General features: G+C 44.5%; 1 protein-coding gene across 2 annotated transcripts; it reads right to left on the bottom strand.

Annotated features, from left to right (window-relative positions):
• Positions 1 to 5,500: 5,500 nt before the first annotated feature.
• On the bottom strand, positions 5,501 to 21,350 carry LOC311107048 (transcription initiation factor IIA subunit 1-like). Of its 2 annotated transcripts, none has more exons than XM_084149506.1 (12): positions 21,113 to 21,350; positions 15,520 to 15,621; positions 15,124 to 15,262; positions 13,241 to 13,279; positions 12,999 to 13,063; positions 11,320 to 11,395; positions 11,091 to 11,132; positions 10,703 to 10,854; positions 10,001 to 10,135; positions 9,460 to 9,720; positions 6,111 to 6,200; positions 5,501 to 5,743 (listed from the first exon to the last, which is right to left on the bottom strand). In XM_084149506.1, exons 1-12 carry the CDS (start codon positions 21,140 to 21,142, stop codon positions 5,636 to 5,638), a joined length of 1,239 nt encoding a protein of 412 aa, XP_084005632.1. In that variant the 5' UTR covers positions 21,143 to 21,350; the 3' UTR covers positions 5,501 to 5,635. The 2 variants fall into 2 exon arrangements, with proteins under 2 accessions (XP_084005632.1, XP_084005633.1); XM_084149507.1 differs by having other exon boundaries at positions 5,555 to 5,743; positions 10,721 to 10,854; positions 21,113 to 21,347.
• Between the last annotated feature and the right edge of the window lie 898 nt (positions 21,351 to 22,248).

Genomic DNA, 22,248 nt, shown 5'->3' on the forward strand with positions numbered 1-22,248 from the left:
GATATAGCTTCTCCTTCTGCCTTGCTTGAAAAATCTAGGAAACGTTAGTAGATAAAAAAATAAATACTGAATATTCTAGATCAGAAAAACATTTGGAAATATGTTGAAGCTTTACACCAAACCGAACATTGACGTGTAAAGCAAGCTTTAGCTATAGAGAGAGACTTAACTATTATGAATTAAGGGACACCTTCTGCCAATGACTGCATGCTTGACATCCGGATAGCATTTGAACTGCGACATGTTCAGAGAAATGCTAGGGAATAAACTTTACTGGAAAAAGGGATAATTTTGTATTTCTTTCTCACTTCGAGGAGGCCAAAATAATAACTCTTCAGTTGAGCTAAATAAAGGTTATTGGCCTTTTGTTAGAATTTTACTGATTTCCAAATATTCTGTTTTGCTCTTTCATAGAATGAGAATGAATTGGTTGATACAATGAGGTTAAAAGTCTTCAATATGATGTCACACTGACTGTGGTATAACAAAACAAAATACAGCCATCAAACTGATAGAGGGGTGAGACAGATCTTGAGTTCACCAGAGTACATAATGATGTAACACAATTACAGTATGTCCTCCCGTGGCATAAACTCATCAAATATTCATCAAACAGAAAAAAGACACAGTCATGGTCTACGGACAGGGTCAAACAAACTGACTTGTGTTTCATTGAATCTATTTCATTCCATTCTTCTCTCTAGCTCTCTTTGGTTCCCAGCCCTCTCCTGGCCCCTTCCTCTCCTGGTATAAACCTCTCATCTCCCAGCCCTCTCCTGGCCCCTTCCTCTCCTGGTATAAACCTCTCATCTCCCAGCCCTCTCCTGGCCCCTTCCTCTCCTGGTATAAACCTCTCATCTCCCAGCCCTATCCAGTCCTGGCCCACTCCTCTCCTGGTATAAACCTCTCATCTTCCAGCCCTCTCCTGGCCCACTCCTCTCCTGGTATAAACCTCTCATCTCCCAGCCCTCTCCTGGCCCACTCCTCTCCTGGTATAAACCTCTCATCTCCCAGCCTTCTCCTGGCCCCTTCCTCTCCTGGTATAAACCTCTCATCTCCCAGCCCTATCCAGTCCTGGCCCACTCCTCTCCTGGTATAAACCTCTCATCTCCCAGCCCTATCCAGTCCTGGCCCACTCCTCTCCTGGTATTAACCTCTCATCTCCCAGCCTTCTCCTGGCCCACTCCTCTCCTGGTATAAACCTCTCATCTCCCAGCCCTATCCAGTCCTGGCCCACTCCTCTCCTGGTATTAACCTCTCATCTCCCAGCCTTCTCCTGGCCCACTCCTCTCCTGGTATAAACCTCTCATCTCTCAGCCCTATCCAGTCCTGGCCCACTCCTCTCCTGGTATAAACCTCTCATCTCCCAGCCCTATCCAGTCCTGGCCCACTCCTCTCCTGGTATAAACCTCTCATCTCCCAGCCCACTCCTCTCCTGGTATAAACCTCTCATCTCCCAGCCCTCTCCTGGCCCACTCCTCTCCTGGTATAAACCTCTCATCTCCCAGCCCTCTCCTGGCCCACTCCTCTCCTGGTATAAACCTCTCATCTCCCAGCCCTATCCAGTCCTGGCCCTCTCCTCTCCTGGTATTAACCTCTCATCTCCCAGCCCTATCCAGTCCTGGCCCACTCCTCTCCTGGTATAAACCTCTCATCTCCCAGCCCTATCCAGTCCTGGCCCATTCCTCTCCTGGTATAAACCTCTCATCTCCCAGCCCTATCTAGTCCTGGCCCATTCCTCTCCTGGTATAAACCTCTCATCTCCCAGCCGCTCCTCAAATAAGCAGCAGGGCAGGGTCCTATGGATGGACAACATGCACCAAGCTGCCATATTGGGTTTCTCTACTCAAATACAGTAGCGAGATGAGAGACAAAGAGATGATGTGAATGAGCGTTTTGACTTTTCACTTCTCTCGTACGCTCGTCTCCACGGGTCAGTAGGTATAGTCAGTGAGCTGCTCTTGAAAGGTCAAGTAGTGGTCAGTGAGCTGCTCTTGAAAGGTCAAGGGCTATCCTGTCATATAACTACCGGAGTGTTTCGGAGGACAAGAAAAAACATTCCATCCTCCCTTTCTGATTCGTCAAGTGTCTCCAGATCGACCGCCTGCCGTCATGCCATTGAACCACACACACATTGATATGAGACAAGTCACGTAATGAACTACATCACACGTCCCAAGTCTTTTAATAACAGCCAGTCATTCACGATAATTGGATGGACCGCAATGTCCACCATCAAGCCTGCCGACCTGGGTCAAATACATGTCATATACTTTCAAACACATGAACCCAGTTCACCAGTTAGATTCTCCTCGTCAGACCTGGGATTTGAACCAACAACCTTTTGCTTACTGACATGCCTCTAACCTGTATCTCACTGCAGCTTCTGTTAAAATGGTACGGCCCAAAAAAAAGACACCACCTGACTTCGGCAGAGCTACAGATGCAGCCCCTTCAGTACGTCAGCTCTAACTGTACTCCAGCGCTCACTGAAGAGTAGGCTGCTTACTGCCTACTCCATTTGGAGTGTTTAGGGTCCATTATCCCTTCTCCACTCCGGGAGATTAACTAGGACCAGACGTGACTCTGTTTCCCCATTTACAATCAGTGGCAGAATCCACATTACATCTTAGTCATTTAGTGGACACCCTTATCCAGAGTGACCAATCAACTAAAGTAGGTCAAACTACCACAATCTCTATATAAACTGGGCTCTAGTCCCATTACTACTACAGATTGTAACTCATAGTTACCCATATTAAAAACACAGGGCCTGTATATCAGCCAGGTTGGAATTAGAACAACACCCGCATAACCTGGGAGACTGCCATAAAATATTAACATTATCCCGCCCCAAATGTGGAAAACGGGGATTCAACTAAAGTGATTGAGGGTCATTTTCATCACAGTAGAAAAAAGGATTGTATCATATTTTCAGATGTAAAACAATTCAGATCTCAAAACGACAGCGACTACGAAAGTGTGTGAAATGTAGTCTACTTCCCTTCATGCTTTTATTTTCTGAAGTAAGAAAAATCAGGAATTCTTAAAACTTCTGCCCCTCAAATGTCAAGATTATACTATCCCAGTGAAGAATGCCATCCACAAACCAGTTTTCATATTACTTTAATACATTTTTTAGCAAAAGGCAAAAAAAAACTCAATGGGTCTGTTCAATAAAATACTACCTTCTCTAATTAGTTGTATTCAAAGCACAGCCTTCCAAGTTATGGTCATTTACAAAGATCTTTGATTTAAAATAAAAAATAAAAACAGTATGATTTATAATACACATAACACATTTCCCTCAAACAGTTATTTGAACAGCAGTTGAAACCCATGGTACATGAAAAAGAAGTTAAAGTACCGGTACATTTTCTAGAGACATGGTTATATATTTGAATAGTTGGAAGCCAAATTAAAATCCAAAAGGCACGCGTATGAAATGACATCAGGGAATTGGAACACATGGAATTATGAACTACGCTAAAATAATTTTGGAATACACTGCTTGAGCAGGAGCCATTTATTCCAAAACCACTTGAGCAGGAGAGTGGCTCTGGCTAATGTCATATGCTTGTCCAAGCCAAAAGTTCCAGAAATAGAAGCTACTCAGTTCTAGACCCAGAATCTACTCCGAAATGTTATACATTTCTCAACAGAATTACTTTACTTTGGGCCATTGTGTCTGGAACCGACTGCACAACCACACGTATATACACAAAACCAAAACAGTATCAAAAGACACTAAGAAAAGCTGAAAACAGTTGACCTCTTTAAGAGAAGAAAAATATGCATAAGGGACAGTTAAAATAGAAACTGCAGAGAACACACGCCAAGTTACCCCCAGTGGAAACTCGCGTGAACAGGACTTTTATAAAATCATCATGATTAGAATGAAAGTACACGACAGACAGACAGTGCTTTACATAAACACAGCAGCCATGACATGGAGCACAGCACATGATGGAGCCTAGTCCAGCCAACAGAACAACATAGGCAGAAAAGGAACACTTAGTTATCATCATAAGAGCACAGTTTGGTGCGGCTTCTTGCCTTTTTTAACCCCCCAAAAAATATAACATTGCCTGACCTTTCAGGAATAAATACAACAACAAAAAACATCTACAAAAAAAAAGAAATTAATAATACAAATATTATCAATTTGTACTGTAACGTCAGAAAGGGGATGTGGGGGTGACCATTCCAACAACATTGAACTGATGACATCATCTTCTTCAAGATGACATCATCTTCTTCAGACAGACCTCAAACTAGTAACACTCACACACACACACACACAAAGACACACAAGAAAAATAAGCCAGAAGGATTGGGCATGTTGTGGCTGTGGACATACTCTGAACGATACATTGCCACTGACAGTGCAATTCTCCAGCTGGCTGTACTGATTAAGTACCGAATCAGAAGACCAGATACACAAAACAGGTAAACTCTCAGATAAGGGATTTGAAGACGTTTTTTTAAATAATTGTATCTATCCATTCATTGGTTGATTCTTTACTAAGGGCCAGTCAACGATAGGATGATTCAGGATTAGGGCAAGAAGCAGACAGGTAGAAATCAGAGCCATACATTTAAATATATGGCTCTGGAAGAAATCTTTAGACTCTGCAATCTCAAAGAAAATAAAAACATAGTTCCTTAGGTCACTATGTCGTTAACTGACATCCTTTTGCCTTTAGTGTTCGTCTTCATCATAATACAAAAATAATTAAAAACAGCAACAGGAGGGGAGCTAGACTGCTGAACACATTGGCTATCAGTATCAACTAGATACACAGGAGGACACTTAGTATGGACCACAATAACATGTGGCAGGAATATCATATCAGTGACATGGACCCAGATCTACAAGCAGATGAAGCTAATAACATCAGCCTTTTCAAACAGCCATCTTAACTCAATATACTGGTGTCAACTTCACTGTGTAGTGCCCAGTCACTGAAAAAACTGTAATTGACTGACAGGTTTCCTAGGCAATCACTGGGCACACAACTGGGATTGAAAGACTCCCTGTCCAATCACTGGGTATTTTAACTGACCTTTGGCCCGGATTCAAACCCATTGGCATAAAATGTTTAGGGTGGTTCAACTCAAGTCGGTGGTTATATCTGGTCCACTATAAGTGTGGGAGAGAACAGTCAGTTCAAAATGGAGGTGAATTCAGTCAAACAAAGAACCTAAAAGGATTGCTCCTTCGATCCCTCGGCCGTGCTGCATGGAATCCTCAGTATCTTGTCTTCTGAGGCTTGTAGGGTGTTGATACAGATATACCATTCATGCAGATGTGCATCAGTCAGTATCACAGTTTTGGGTGGTGTGTTACGTTTATTTCCTTCCCCAACCAACCCATCACAGGTCCTCCGGCTGAAATATCTCCAGTGATTCCCTGGGTCATAGTTATTGTTCCGTCTCTTTCTCACTTGACAGAAAGTTCCAGAGTGCCTTCGTGGTGGTTTCTTTGTTTTGTTCTTTTCTGCGTTCCAAATGGCACCCTATTCCCTAAGTAGTGCACCACTTTTGACCAGAGGCTTAAGGGCCCTGGTCAAATGTAGTGCACTATATAGGAAATAGGGTGCCATTTGGGACGCATTACTTTGTGTTGTGTGTTTTACCACTCTGCGTCCCCGATGGCTTTGGAGAAGACGTAGTCTCGGCCGTTCAGGTTCATGATCCCATCCTTCAAGTGGAATTTCCATTTGTTCTTACTTCTGTGGATCTGAGGAGAGGAGGGGAACCAATGGGCGTTAGGAGTGTGGGCAAGGGGAGCAGAATGGGCTACCTCTCACACTACTGTGTGTGTGTGTGTGTGTGTGTGTGTGTGTATACACTTCTGTGGCTCTGAGGAGAGGAACCAATGGGACAGTGTCAGTGTGGACGTTAGGAGGGGAGCAGACGTGGATACCTGTCACACACACACTCACACACACACACACACACACACACACACACACACACACACACACACACACACACACACACACACGAAGTCTAGGGTTTCCTCACTGTGGTTTCTCATATACAGGATCTGGGGGCCTTACCGGATTGTAGTCTCACACAATAATGTCCATCTGGGGATACCTTACCTTGTCGTACTGGCACACCACCACGTTCTCTGTATCAAACAGTTCTTGGTCCTCCTCATCACTCACATCATCTTCACTGTTCAGAGGCTCCTGAGACAGAGAGAGATCAAGGGACGGTTAATAATATATCTATCCCTTCACTCCTAATCCAGTGTTTCCCCTATATTCAGTTAGCCCCTATATCATCATCATCATCATCAGCCGAGACGTGCTTTTAAGATAAGAGTTACAAGTTACATAGCTTCCTCAGATTCTCATCAGATCATCAGAGAAACATCCAAGGTACAAAGGTATGTAGATACCTGCTCATCGACCATCTCATTCCAATTTCATGGGCATTAATATGGAGTTGGTCCCCCCTTTGCTGCTATAACAGCGTCCACTTTTCTGGGAAGGCTTTCCACTAGTTGGAACATTGCTGTGGGGACTTGCTTCCATTCAGCCACAAGAGAATTAGTGAGGTCGGGCACTGATGTTGGGCAATTAGGCCTGGCTCGCAGTCTGCGTTCCAATTCATCCCAAAGGTGTTCGATGGAGTTGAGGTCAGGGCTCTGTGCAGGCCAGTCAAGTTCTTCCACACCGATCTCAACAAACCATTTCTGTATACACCTCGCTTTGTGCACGGGGGCATTGTCATGCTGAAACAGGAAAGGGCCTTCTCCAAACTGCTGCCACAAAGTTAGAAGCACAGAATCGTCTATAATGTTATTGGATGCTGTAGAGTTAAGATTTCCCTTCACTGGAACTAAGGGGCCTAGCACGTACCATGAAAAACAGCCCCAGACCATTATTCCTCCTCCACCAAACTTTACAGTTGGCACTATCCATTGGTGCAGGTAGCGTTCTCCTGGCATCCGCCAAACCCAGATTCGTCTGTCGGACTGCCAGATGGTGAAACGTGATTCATCACTCCAGAGAATGCATTTCCACTACTCCAGAGTCCAATGGCGGCGAGCTTTACACCACTCCAGCCGACGCTTGGCATTGCGCATGGTGTTGTTAGGCTTGTGTACGGCTGCTCGGCCATGGAAACCCATTTCACGAAGCTCCCGACGAACAGTTCTTGTGCTGATGTTGCTTCCAGAGGCAGTTTGGAACTCGGTGGTGAGTGTTGCAACTGAGGACAGACGTTTTTTTACGCGCTATGCGGTTCAGCACTCGGCGGTCCCGTTCTGTGAGCTTGTGTGGCCTACCACTTCGCGGCTGAGCCGTTGTGACTCTTAGACTTTTCCACGTCACAATAACAGCACTGACAGTTGACCGGGGCAGCACTAGCAGGGCAGAAATTTGACGAACTGACTTGTTGGAAAGGTGGCATCCTATGACGGTGCCACGTTGAAAGTCACTGAGCTCTTCAGTAAGGCCATTCTCCTGACAATGTTTTTCTATGGAGATTGCATGACTGTGTGCTCAATTTTATACACTTGTCAGCAACGGGTGTGGCTGAAATAGCCGAATCCACTAATTTGAAGGGGTGTCCAAATACTTTTAGTGTAAATACACTACCGTTCAAAAGTTTGGGGTCACTTAGAAATGTCCTTGTTTACATAAGAAAAGCAAATATTTGGTCCATTATAATAACATCAAATTGATCAGAAATACAGTGTAGACATTGTTAATGTTGTAAATGGCTATTGTAGCTGGAAACGGCTGATTTTTTATGGAATATCTACATAGGCGTACAGAGGCCCATTATCAGCAACCATCAGTCCTGTGTTCCAATGGCACGTTGTGTTTATCATTTTAAAAGGCTAATTGATCATTAGAAACCTCTTTTGCAATTATGTTAGCACAGCTGAAAAGAGTTGTGCTGATTAAAGAAGCAATAAAACTGGCCTTCTTGAGACTAGTTGAGTATCTGGAGCATCAGCAATTGTGGGTTCGATTACAGGCTCAAAATGGCCAGAAACAAATAACTTTCTTCTGGAACTCATCAGTCTATTCTTGTTATGAGAAATGAAGGCTATTCCATGTGAAACATTGCCAAGAAACTGAAGATTTCGTACAACGCTGTGTACTACTCCCTTCACAGAACAGCGCAAACTGGCTCTAACCAGAATAGTAAGAGGAGTGGGAAGCCCCGGTGCACAACTGAGCAAGAGGACAAATACATTAGTGTCTAGTTTGAGAAACAGACGCCTCTTCAACTGGCAGTTTAATTAAATAGTACCCACAAAACACCAGTCTCAACATCAACAGTGAAGAGGCGACTCCGGGATGCTGACCTTCTAGGCAGAGCTGCAAAGAAAAAGCCATATCTCAGACTGGCCAATAAAAAGAAAAGATTAAGATGGGCAAAAGAACACCGACACTGGACAGAGGAAGATTGGAAAAAAGTGTTATGGACAGACGAATTGAAGTTTGAGGTGTTTGGATCACAAAGAACATTTGTGAGACGCAGACCAAATGAAAAGATGCTGGAGGAGTGCTTGATGCCATCTGTAAAGCATGGTGGAGGCAATGTGATGGTCTGGGGGTGCTTTGGTGGTGGCAAAGTGGGAGATTTGTACAGGGTAAAAGGGATCTTGAAGAAGGAAGGCTATCACTCCAGTTTGCAACGCCATGCCTTACCCTGTGGATGGCGCTTGATTGGAGCCAATTTCCTCCTACAACAGGACAATGACCCAAAGCACAGCTCTAAACTATGCAATAACTATTTACGGAAGAAGCAGTCAGCTGGTATTCTGTCTATAATGGAGTGGCCAGCACAGTCACCGGATCTCAACCCTATTGAGCTGTTGTGGGAGCAGCTTGACCGTATGGTACATAAGACGTGCCCATCAAGCCAATCCAACTTGTGGGACGTGCTTCAGGAAGCATGGGGTGAAATCTCTTCAGATTAGCTCAACAAATTGACAACTAGAATGCCAAAGGTCGTCAAGGCTATAATTGCTGCAAATGGAGGATTCTTTGACGAAAGCAATCTTTGAAGGACAAAATTATTATTTATATTAAAAATCATTATTTCTAACCTTGTCAAACCTACATTTCCTATGCATTTTGCTTTATTCCTATTCAAACTCATGTAATGTATGTTTTCATGGAAAACAAGGACATGTCTAAGTGACCCCAAACTTTTGAACAGTAGTGTAGCTAGCTAGTAATCTTGGAAGTGTAGCCAACCCTATTAATAGATGTAATAATTTATTTAAAATACAGTAACGTTACGCTAGCTTAATCATTTGTTGGGTTAATATAGACTTGGCTGGTGATGTCATTGAGATCAAGATCAAATTAAACTGTCCTCGATTTACAGATGAGATTAAAAAGGAAGAGAACATCATTTCATACAAACATTCTGAGGTAAACAGTGAGTCTTTCTCTGGTCTTAATTGAGAGTACTACCCACCTCCTCCACCTGGCCGTCCTCGCCATCTTTTTCCTTTTCTTCATCTTCCTCCTCGTCATACTCTTCCTCCTCATCTTCTTCCTCTGAGGACGTGTCCCCCGCTCCGTCCACCTGCAGCATTATAGGAGGCTGCTGCTGCTGCTGCTGGGCCTGCTGCTGCTGTGGGCCTCCTGGTGCAGCTCCACCCTGGACCTGTTGGACTTGTTGGACCTGCTGCTGGATCTGCTGCACCTGGCCGGGCTGGCCTGCCATCTGCATTACCTGAAGAGAGGGATGGGTTGAAAAGGATGGGTTAGTGAGAGATGGGTTGAGAAGGATGGGTTAGTGGGTGATAGTTGAATGTGGGATGGGGTGTTCACCAGAGGAATCATCATCGTCTGTATAATAACATTAAACATTCCCTCTTGGCATCTGCATACCTACAGCCTCTCAAAAGCTGAATGTAAAAATACATTGAATGTAGGTATACTAAAGCATATTTTATCAAAATAAACACTTTGTATAATGCGCCATGCGTAGCGACTAGTGAGTGAGGTCTGACCTGTGCGTTCTGCTGGACCTTGTTCCCAGTGAGGATGACCTGTTGAGGCTGGATGATGACTCCTGTCTGCTGTGGGAGGCCTCCCTGGAGAGGAGCCAACACCTGGGGGAGTCCACCCTGAAGAGGAGCCAGCACCTGGTGGGAGGGGCAGCAACATGGCATTACACCCCACAGAAACCCCACACAGTAATGGCCATTTGAATCCACCATTCAGTTTTCAATGGCACTTTTTGAATTGAAAACTGAATGAACCCCAACTCAGATCTACCACAGCTCTGACACAGGACCAATGTTTCTGGACCTGGTTAGTGAGCAAGTGGCCTGATGTTGTTTAACTGTGAGTACCTGCACCAGGGGGTCTAACTCCTGGGAGCTAATACCTGCACCAGGAGGCCTCCACCTGCATCAGGAGGCCTATACCTGCACCAGGGGGTCTAACTCCTGGGAGCCTATACCTGCATCAGGAGGCCTTACCTGAATCAGGAGGCCTTACCTGAATCAGGAGGCCTTACCTGAATCAGGAGGCCTTACCTGAATCAGGAGGCCTATACCTGTACCAGGGGGCCTATACCTGTACCAGGGGGCCTATACCTGCACCAGGGGGTCTATACCTGCACCAGGAAGCCTTCACCTGCACCAGGGGGCTCAAACCTTTACCTCCACCAGGGAGCTTATATGTGGGAGGACGGTGATAGGACCTACCTGTGTGATGGGGCGTACCTGCTGTATGACGGGGGCCTGCCCACCGCCAGGCTGCATCTGAGGAAGGACCTGCTGCTGAAGGACCATCTGCTGCTGAGGCTGGATAATGTACTGGGCCCCGTTAGCCGCACGCACCACCTGCAGGATCTGACCTGGGGTCAGGGACAGGGGAGAGGAGCGGTATTAGAGCTATGAAGAGTATGTTCAGGATCTGATCGGAGATCAGAGGAGAGAGAGACCCAACCTTGTGAGACTAAACCCAAGACCCAGAGTAGTGAAACCATGACCAGACCAAGAACAGTTGGAATGTTGAGAAACAAGTATATTAACAAGTCTGAAAAATGGTTTGTCATTCCTAAATGTTGTGAGGAGTAGAAGTTGTACACACCGTCCGCTGTTTTAAGATACATAGTCTGGGGCAAATTGCCGCCTGATGTGCATCACCCGGGAAGGACAGAAGAAATTCAGGGGCAGAACAAAAAACAAAACAAATTGGTATTTGGTGAGGTAATCTTTCTGCAGCAATAAGGCTGTGTATACATTTTAATCAATCAATCAATATGTACTGTTCTAATATATTATCAAGACTAGAGCTGGTGTGATGTTAAATGCTATACCTTGGCTAGTGATGAGTTGTTGGTAGGGACTGACTCCTGTTGGTAAGGCCATGGTTGCTGTGGTGGTTGCTGCACTCTAGAGGTCAGACAGAGAAAACACATCACTAACCGGGCAAGGAGCAGGAGAGATGGGTAGCCCTAGTCACTCAGGAACACAGAACAGGAGAGATGGGTAGCCCTAGTCACTCAGGAACACAGAGCAGGAGAGATGGGTAGCCCTAGTCACTCAGGAACACAGAGCAGGAGAGATGGGTAGCCCTAGTCACTCAGGAACACAGAGCAGGAGAGATGGGTAGCCCTAGTCACTCAGGAACACAGAACAGGAGAGATGGGTAGCCCTAGTCACTCGGGAACACAGAACAGGAGAGATGGGTAGCCCTAGTCACTCGGGAACACAGAACAGGAGAGATGGGTAGCCCTAGTCACTCAGGAACACAGAGCAGGAGAGATGGGTAGCCCTAGTCACTCGGGAACACAGAACAGGAGAGATGGGTAGCCCTAGTCACTCAGGAACACAGAGCAGGAGAGATGGGTAGCCCTAGTCACTCAGGAACACAGAACAGGAGAGATGGGTAGCCCTAGTCACTCGGGAACACAGAACAGGAGAGATGGGTAGCCCTAGTCACTCGGGAACACAGAACAGGAGAGATGGGTAGCCCTAGTCACTCGGGAACACAGAACAGGAGAGATGGGTAGCCCTAGTCACTCGGGAACACAGAACAGGAGAGATGGGTAGCCCTAGTCACTCAGGAACACAGAACAGGAGAGATGGGTAGCCCTAGTCACTCAGGAACACAGAACAGGAGAGATGGGTAGCCCTAGTCACTCAGGAACACAGAGCAGGAGAGATGGGTAGCCCTAGTCACTCGGGAACACAGAGCGAGAACGAGAAAGAATGTGCTTGTTTGAGATGGAGTCTGCTCAGATTAACAGATCTTCACAACACCTGGAGAAGCATTTAAAATGTAACCTATCAATTTGCTATAATAATCCTATATTCTGTGCAGAATGACAGTATCTATGTCTAAGACAGGTGCCAGTTGAGAAGACATCATCAGGTGGGGGAGGGGCTAGAGAGGGAAAACAGACCAGAAACTAGAGAACTTTCTATCTAGTCTGAAAAACACACAAAGAGAGAGAGGTGGAAGAGAGAGAGAGAGACACAGAGAGATAGCGAAGAGTGTAGAGAGGAGGGGGGAGGGGGCTCATCAAGGTTTATCTGCTCTGTAATCTAGTCTGAAATCCGTAGCTCTCAGTAAATGATTTCCTGCGTGGCCTCCTCTCCTCATCCCCCTCTTCCATCTGTCCTCCAGCTGGCCTGGTCAGTCACGCTCAGCTCTCACATTTACACTGTGTGTGTGTGTGTGTGTGTGTGTGTGTGTGTGTGTGTGTGTGTCTCTCAGCTATTCTATAATCCATGTGAGTGAGTTTCAAGGAAAGACAGTCATAACTGCGAGGCTCTCATCATTGACACATGCATTGGGCCAGCTGGGGGGAATCTGTCTGCAGTGGTTTCATCGTGGATAACTTTACAAATGCCGTTGGCATATGACATCAATGAAACTGTCACTCGTAATGTTTTAAAACTGATTTGAATTAATTATTCAAGGGTCCTATGAGGGGAAACTCTGGTCCTATACTTGTGGTCCATCTGCAGACAACCACCCTACTCCACTCACCATCCCTGTTGCACTCATATGCTGCAGAATCTTAGGATCCTGCACAATGACTTGCTGCTGGGATGCTGTGGAGAGAGAAATTATAGAAGTATATTAATATTAGTATATTTATTACATTTCCTTAGTAATTATACATGTAATAAGTATGATACAGCATCTTGTCGATGGAACAAACTGTGTGTGTGTGTGTGTGTCTGTGTGTGTCAGTGTGTGTGTGTATAATAATCATGTGAAAACATTACCGCTCGTGACAGTAGGCCGGGTCGACTGCCAGCTCGTCACTGTGAATGACAACGGATTCTCTTTTCAATACCTTCATTATTGTTGTTCAATCATATCGTTTGCAGATATGGTAGCCATTTTCATTTTCAGCAGTTCTTTAAATGGATTTTGAATTGGGCAACCTTAAAAATACCTGTTGTACCTGGGTTAATGGACTTAGAAATATTTATATAATACATTGTGAGTATGGGAAGTGTTATAGAAGGTCCTATAAATGAGAGAGAGGGTGGTCAAATTTAGCAGGCAGGGCAGGGGCTAAGGTAGGTGGCTTTAAAGGGGTGTGTCAGGGAACTGTGGGTTTTTACATAGCATAGTGCTTTCAAAGATGCTTATACACGAGAGGTAGACCACGTGGCAGAAAGAGGGTGGGTAGAGGTGTTAAAGGTTGTGGCTTTAGGATATGGATGTGGCTGTATGACAGGGCGAGGGCTTATAGCAAATCTTATCGAACAGGTTTCCTGAGGGGTATCCTACGAAGCAAGCTAGATCTACTCAGGGTTTTCTAAAGATAACCAGCTTCAGTTAGCTTCACAATCCAGCTCAGGCTTCATCTGTACTACAACAGTGGATATTGCTTGTCCGCCTGCCGCTAACTCTAGCAGGCTTGTACATGGGCTAGTCGAACACCAAACTCGTCATTGAGACAATGCTGAAACATAAATCCATGGGTGAGTACATTGAAATGAAAGAAAATGTTGCAGGCGATGGTGTGAAATAGGCGTTTAGAAGTGCACATCTTTAATTTATTACTTATCGTTAATGCCGTCTTTGGTGTGTTTATCAATACACAACCACAAGCACCCTTTTCATTTACATTACATTTTAGTCATTTAGCAGACGCTCTTATCCAGAGCGACTTTAAGTTAGTGCATACATTTTTTTTTTTAATCGAACCCACAACCCTGCCGTTGCAAATGCCATGCTGTACCAACTGAGCTACATCCCCTGCCGGCCATTCACTCCCCTACCCTGGACGACGCTGGGCCAATTGTGCGCGCCGCCCCATGGGTCTCCCGGTCGCGGCCGGCTACGACAGAGCCTGGATTCGAACCAGGATCTCTAGTGGCACAGCTAGCACTGCGATGCAGTGCCTTAGACCACTGCGCCACTCGGGAGTACTTTTCCCCACTCCTATCATAAAATAATTGTTTTAAGTCATACAAAAGTGTTACTGTGCGTGAAGTTTAAAATTCATTCTGTCATTACTATTTTAACATGACTAATTAACACAAAAAAACATTTGATTAATAAAATATTTAATCAGTTGAAGGGGATGATGCAATCTTTGCAAGAGGGAGGGAATCTGATTTAATTTGTCCTCAACCAGTGGCTCAGTCATTTCATTCTGGGTAAATGGAGTTAGCCCTGCGTTAGCCTGCCCCGGAGCAGGTTAGTTCTGAAGGATTCGTTGCCATAGAAAATTACCTGGCTAAAAGGTGAGCCACTTTCGTGTGACCGGTTATCCCGAGTTAAACTCAGAGTTGACCAAAGTTACCTCGCTAACTCCTCAAACCTGCTTCATAAAATATCCCTCTGGACAAAGATTAAGCCAAATCCTAGAATCTCCATTGGACATTAAAACATTTTTAGGACTACGCATAATCTATGCCTGGGAAACCAGCCCATAATGGTTTCGTTTAGACAGGCAACCAAATTCTGATATTTTCCCCCACTAATTGGTCTTTTGACCAATTAGATCAGTTCTGAAAAAGATCTGATGTGATTGGTCAAAAGACCAATTTGTGAGAAAAAAAAAAGAATTGGGCTGCCTGTCTAAATACAGCCAATGTAGCCTACCGGGTACAACAGAGGTGGTGTGTCAGGGTCGAAGCCTGGGACTCACCTTGCTGCTGCGGGGGCAGGAGGACCTGCTGTGTCTGGGCTTGCTGGGTGGCCTGCTGGGCTGCTGCCTGAAGGGCCGCCTGCTCCTCTGTGTTGAAGCCCTCCACTGCCTTACTCTGCATTAGCTTGTTCTCCCACAGCTAAAGGAGAGGGGAGGAGAGGGAACTTTAAAATGGAGGGTAGACTGTTGACCACCATTTTGACATTTGTATTGTCTATTCTACTTTTTACAAAACTACAGGGACAGAGAACTTACGATAGAGAAAAATACACTTATTGTATTACGAATAGTGGGAACTACATCAGATGGGAACTACAAAAGGGAAGCAAACACTAGGGTATACAAGAGAGAACAACATTCTATAATGGAATGTGACTAGAAGGAAGAGTTCTGCACCGTTTTGAGTTCCATGAGGACCTGCTCGTCCACCCCCTCATCCAGGAAGAGCTCCCGGACCTCGTTGATAACATCTTCAATCACAGACCTGTAAAGTTTAGGCTGAGAAAACATACAGAGTACTGTTAGAATCGCTCTAATGTATATTATAAACTGGGTGGTTTGATCCCTGAATGCACGGGTATAACAAAAAATTAAATTAGAAAAGTATTCAGACCCCTTGACCTATTCCAAACATTTTTTTTAATGGATTTTTTTTTTTAAATCCCCTCATCAATCTACAATACCCCTTAATGACAAAGTGAAAACAGGTTTTTAGATTTTTTTGCTAATTAAAAAAAATACTAAACAGAAATACCTTATTTACATAGGTACTCAGACCCTTTGCTATGAGACTTTAAATTGAGCTCAGGTGCATCCTGTTTCCATTGATATTCCTTGAGATGTTTCTACAACTTGGAGTCCACCTGTGCTAAATTCTATTGATTGGACATGATTTGGAAAGGCACACACCTGTCTATATAAGGTCCCACAGTTGACAGTGCATGTCAGAGCAAAAACAAAGCCATGAGGTCGAAGGAATTGTCAGTAGAGCTCCGAGACAGGATTGTGTCGAGGCACAGATCTGGGAAGGGTACCAAAAAATGTCTGCTGCATTGAAGGTCCCCAAGAACACAGTGGCCTCCATCATTCTTAAATGGAAGAAGTTGGAACCACCAAGACTCTTCCTAGAGCTGGCGGCCAGGCCAAACTGAGCAATCGGGGGAGAAGGGCCTTGGTCAGGGAGGTGACCAAGAACCTGATGGTCACTGACAGAGCTCCAGAGTTCCTCTATGGAGATGGGAGAATCTTCCAGAATGACAACCATCTCTGCAGCGCTCCACCAATCAGGCCTTTATGGTAGAGTGGCCAGAAGCCAGTCCTCAGTAAAAAGGCACATGACAGCCCGCTTGGAGTTTGCCAAAAGGCACCTAAAGACTCTCAGACTATGAGAAGCAAGATTCTCTAGTCTGATGAAACCAAGATTGAACTCTGGCCTGAATGCCAAGCGTCACGTCTGGAGGAAACCTGGCACCATCCCTACTGTGAAGCATGGTGTTGGCAGCATCATGCTGTGGGGATGTTTTTCAGCAGCAGGGACTGGGAGACTAGTCAGCATCGAGGGAAAGATGAACGGAGCAAAGTACAGAGAGATCCTTGATGAAAACCTGCTCCAGAGCGCTCAAGACCTCAGACTTCACCTTCCAACAGGACAACGACCCGAAGCACAAAGCCAAGACAAGTGTCCTTGAGTGGCCCAGCCAGAGCCCGGACTTAAACACGATCGAACATCTCTGGAGAGACCTGTAAATAGCTGTGCAGCAACGCTCCCCATCCAAGCTGACAGAGCTTGAGAGGATCTGCAGAGAAGAATGGAAGAAACTCCCCAAATACAGGTGTGCCAAGCTTGTAGCGTCATACCCAAGAAGACTCTAGGCTGGTATCGCTGCCAAAGGTGATGCAACAAAGTACTGAGTAAAGGTTCTGAATACTTATGTAAATGTGAGTTCTTTTAAATAAATTTGCAAAACAATCTAAAAACCTGTTTTTGCTTTGTCATTATGGGGTATTGTGTGTAGATTGATGAGGAAAACTATTTATTTAAGCCATTTTAGAATAAGGCTGTAACGTAACAAAATGTGGAAAAAGAGAAGGGGTCTGAATACTTTCCGAATGCACTGTATACAAAATTATGTGGACACCCCTTCAAATTAGTGGATTCGGCTATTTCAGCCACACCCGTTGCTGACAGGTGTATACAATCGAGCACACAGCGATGCAATCTCCATAGAAAAATATTGGCAGTAGAACAGCCTTATTGAAGCGCTCGGTTACTTTCAACATGGCACCGTCATAGGATGCCACCTTTCCAATAAGTCAGTTTGTCAAATTTCTGCCCTGCTAGAGCTGCCCTGGTCAAATAAGTGTTATTGTGAAGTGGAAACGTCTAAGAGCAACAACGGCTCAGCCGCAAAGTGGTAGGCCACACAAGCTCACAGAACGTGACCGCCGAGGGCTGAAGCGCGTAAAAATCGTCTGTCCTCGGATGAAACACTCACTACCGAGTTCCAAACTGCCTCTGGAAGCAACGTCAGCACAATAACTGTTCGTCGGGAGCTTCATGAAATGGGTTTCCATGGCCAAGCAGCCACACACAAGCCTAATATCACCATGTGCAATGCCAAGCGTCGGCTGGAGTGGTGTAAAGCTCACCGCCATTGGACTCTGGAGCAGTGGAAACGCATTCTCTGGAGTGATGAATCACCCTTCACAGTCCGATGGATGAATCTGGGTTTGGCGGATGCCAGGAGAACGCTACCTGCCCCAATGCATAGTGCCAACTGTAAAGTTAGGTGGTGGAGGAATAATGGTCTGGGAATATTTTTCATTGGGTCGGGCTAGGCCCCTTAGTTCCAGTGAAGGGAAATCTTAACACTACAGTATACAATGACATTTTAGACGATTCTGTGCTTCCAACTTTGTGGCCTTTCCTGTTTCAGCATGCCAATTCCCCCGTGCACAAAGCGAGGTTCATACAGAAATGGTTTGTCGAGATCAGTGTGGAAGAACTTGACTGGCCTGCACAGAGCCCTGACCTCAACCCCATCAAACACCTTTGGGATTAATTGGAACGCCGACTGCCAGCCAGGCCTAATCGCCCAACATCAGTGCCCGACCTCACTAATGCTTGTGGCTGAATGGAAGCAAGTCCCCGCAGCAATGTTCCAACATCTAGTGGAAAGCCTTTCCAGAAGAGTGGAGGCTGTTATAGCAGCAAAAGGGGGGACCAACTCCATATTATTGCCCATGATTTTGGAATGAGATGTTCGACGAGCAGGTATCCACATACTTTGGCCATGTAGTGTACTTTTGACTGTTCTAATTACCTTGGTGACCAGTTTATAATAGCAATAAGGCACCTCTGGGGTTTGTGGTATTTGGCCAATATACCACAGCTAAAGGCTGTATCCAGGCATTCAGTGTTGTGTTGTGCATAAGAACAGCCCTTAGCTGTGGTATATTGCCAATATACCACACCTCCTCGGGACTTATTGCTTAAGTACATTTATTCCACATGGTGATAACTGAAATGCACCTTGGTAAATAATGTTGGCCAACGAACTATCCAATATTTATTATGGTTTAAAATATATATTTTGAGATTGAATACCTGCCACAAGTTCAAAGGCAGTCAAACTGCATACCATAACATACTCAAAACTAACTGAATTTAGAAACCCCAAAATTGCAACAGAAGAAATGTGCCATTCTTACAACTAAACTATGTTAAATCAGTTCTAAATTATTAAATTATGGTTTGTAAATTTGAAAGTGTTCAGACTTTCATCACATCCCCCCAGTTTAATTTTTTTATTCCTGAATAAATGGTGACAATTCAGCATCAAGTTATGGGGCCTGAATTAAATGAGATTATTGCCTACCTCAGGGATGGGCAAATTTGATGAGGATGGGGACCACAAAAAAATCGTTACTCATCATGAGGGGCCGCAGTGGCTCTGCATAAACCCCCCCCCCCCCCCTTGTGACAGCAAAGATAAATGTTTTTAAGTTATTTTCTTGCAATTCTGCACATTTTGCCAAGGGGAGTAGAGAAAATGTTGCAGTTTTAAAGCAAGTTTGCTGCAATTCTATACATTTTACCATGGGGCAGAGAAGACTTAGCAATTTTATAACTAATTTCATGCAACTCTACTCATTTTGCCATAGGATGGAGGCAAATGTTTGCAGTTTTTAATATGATAACTGATGCTCAATGGGCCCCACACCAGTTGGTAATTCGACCATGCTTACTACAAGTTTAGATACCTGGCCGTTAGAGTAATTTACCGATCGAACTTGGGCTGATTGAGTGACTGATGCACAACCAACATTTCTGAATTGCACCTTATTTATTATATCTCTCAACAGTAAGTTGAGACCCCGACTGATTCATTTTTTATATATTTTTTTATTATTGGTCCACGGGCCTACAAGAGGGGCCGCCCGCCAGTTACCCATCCCTAGCCTACCTAAATCTATTTAAACACTGATGTTTCATGATAGCCATGGCATTGGCAGCAATAATGCAGCATCCAGCTAGATAATCTAAAGACTAGCCCGCAAATGTGCATACGGGAGCTTTCACACCATAAACAACAACACACAGCAATCGTTTCGCAATCAATCCGCATTTATGGTATCCTCAAAACGTAAACAACCGAAAGACACGGATCAGTTGGAGCTAGCTAAACTGAATCGGCCATGCACAAGATACACTAACATTCAATAATCGACCATCATTCCCACACTGAGCTAGGGACACAAGCATTTCGCTACATCTGCTAAATATGTGTATGTGACCAATACAATTTGGAAACTAAAATGATCGCATTAACAACAGCGACCACTGTCCTTATTCCCCTGTGTCCGCACAGTGGCGGACCACCGTCTCCCTCTTTCTCCCCACTATATAAAGCTCGGTCTGATGTTTATATGTAGAGCCAATGACGTAGGGTTCACTAGCACCTTCCCATCCCGGGCAGGCTATATTAGAGAGGCAATATGGCTGTATAAATCCGAGCTGCGGAAAGGAGAGGGTCACAACCGTCGAGAGGAGACATGGACGCGATTTTACGGAGCCGGGGTCAGCGACCATTGCCTCGTGATCGGAGTCGCTATTCGAATGATGGATGTAAAATGAATTGCTGGTATCTAGATTGTTTTATTTTAGTGTGTTAATATGTAATTTTAGAGATGGGGCCAGCGAAAGAAAAATATATATAACAGAAGAGAGATTTGGCTTGGGGCAAGCTTGCTGGCGGTTAACAGCCTTGTTCGTGGAATGGTGGACTGAGGCATTTAACCTTTTTGAAATGTTCAAGCAATACTTCCCAGCCGACAATGTTTTAATTCTGATAAAATTGGAATTTAACGACATCCGCATTGGATGAGAAGGTGCTTCCAACTGTAACCTTACGTCGAGGCAAACTACTAACTACCATTCAATTCTCACTAGTTATGTATTACTTACCAGCACAGACCTATTGCTAGCTGATCTAACCCCAACCCCAATAAAAAACTATTGTAAGCTAGGAAACACATTTTTTTAAAATCCAAGAAACGCACCAGTAAATGTAGGCTGATGTATGCTAGCTAGCTGGCAGCCAAGCTTGCAAATTAGCCTACATTGCAATTAACAAGGCTCAAGTCACATTTTACTATTTAGCTAGCTATGTAGTTAGCTTAAACCAGACTTGCCTTCTGGCTTTGTTTCTGACTGCATCTGACATAACATTAGCCCAAGTTACCAACGCCATTCCCCAGCTGTATTCTGAAAAAATGCAGAAGATTCAAATGGTTTCGAAAATGGGTTAAAATGGCCGATTGTTGTACTTAGGGCTATCATTTTTATTAATGAGAACATAAACTGTTTGCCAACAATACTTCCAAGTCCCTTTTAATATGCTTGTACTCAAAATTCCAACCTTTTTTGGCAGCTAGTAGTTTGCCATCAGTTCTTTCTCACTGATTACCCTCTGACAATGATCCTTACCACTTGATTCGAGTTAGCCGAGCTCGCCATTACGCGTAGTGTAAAACCACACGAAAATCAAGCGAGGAATAAGAGTAAAAAAAAAATAATACACGATCTAAAACAACTGGGTACGACACTTACAATTAGCCGGCATAACTTTTGTAAATAAAACACAGGTTTTTAACGGTCTTATTTACAAACACGGACTCTGCCTTCCCAGCCGTACTTCACCCGCCGTTGTCCTCCTTTATATACCGAGCATGAAGCTGCTAGTGCGCGAGACATAGGGCAGGGTCAACCCGGTCATTACCGCGAGATTCTGCGGGAATATCGTCCAGGAGAAAAACAGGGACGCGTTCAGCACAGTCATTGGTTCAGCAGGACACGACGTTTTTGAACGTTCAGATAGAAATGTGTTATGTAGAATATTTAACACGCCTCTCTCACATATAGAACAAGGACTCATGTAGGCTCTATTCATGCCATTTCTATCTGCAACGGTCGACAACGTTTGGCAACTGAACGTTGGCCAGCTTCAGATTTGACAGTACTGGGAAATATATTCTTACATTGTGTACTGGAGATTGCGTGAATGAGATTGCTCATGAAAACAAATAGCTTTGTTTTATAATTTTGAATTGCTTTGACGCTGATAGACATTGAACTGACGTCTGAGCCCAGCGGACATTACCACACATGTACATATACAGTACACCCACCGGTTAGAAACTTTACCCCTGCCTATATGTACGTACTGTATGTACGTCAATCACCACGTTCCCTGCATAATGATATGTTAGTGGTAGTCCTTGTATATAACTTCATTCTTGTGTGTTTTATTTCTCATGTGTTTAAACATTTTCTTATTGAACTCTGCATCGTTGGGAATGAGCTTGTAAGTAAGAATTTCACTGAATTCGGCGCATGTGACAAATACCATTTGATTATTAAAAACAATTGTGTACCCTTTCCCTTGGTCGCTGTGAATTCATTTATTCCTAGTGTTCTACATTTACATTACAGTCATTTAGCAGACGCTCTTATCCAGAGCGACTTACACGAGCAATTAGGGTTAAGTGCCTTGCTTAAGGGCACATCGACAGATTTTTCACCTAGTCGGCTCGGGGATTAGAACCTGCGACCTTTCGGTTACT

The sequence above is a fragment of the Coregonus lavaretus genome, assembly GCF_964263955.1.
Source record: "Coregonus lavaretus genome assembly, chromosome: 31".
NCBI lineage: Eukaryota > Metazoa > Chordata > Actinopteri > Salmoniformes > Salmonidae > Coregonus > Coregonus lavaretus.

Coding starts and splice junctions, on each gene's coding strand:
- LOC311107048 (XM_084149506.1), bottom strand. CDS start 21,142: ATGGCGAGCTCGGCTAACTCGAATCAAGTG. Junction 11,396..12,998: donor ATATGAGTGCAACAGGGATG/GTGAGTGGAGTA, acceptor TCTGACCTCTAG/AGTGCAGCAACCACCACAGC. Junction 10,855..11,090: donor GTATCTTAAAACAGCGGACG/GTGTGTACAACT, acceptor CCCTGACCCCAG/GTCAGATCCTGCAGGTGGTG.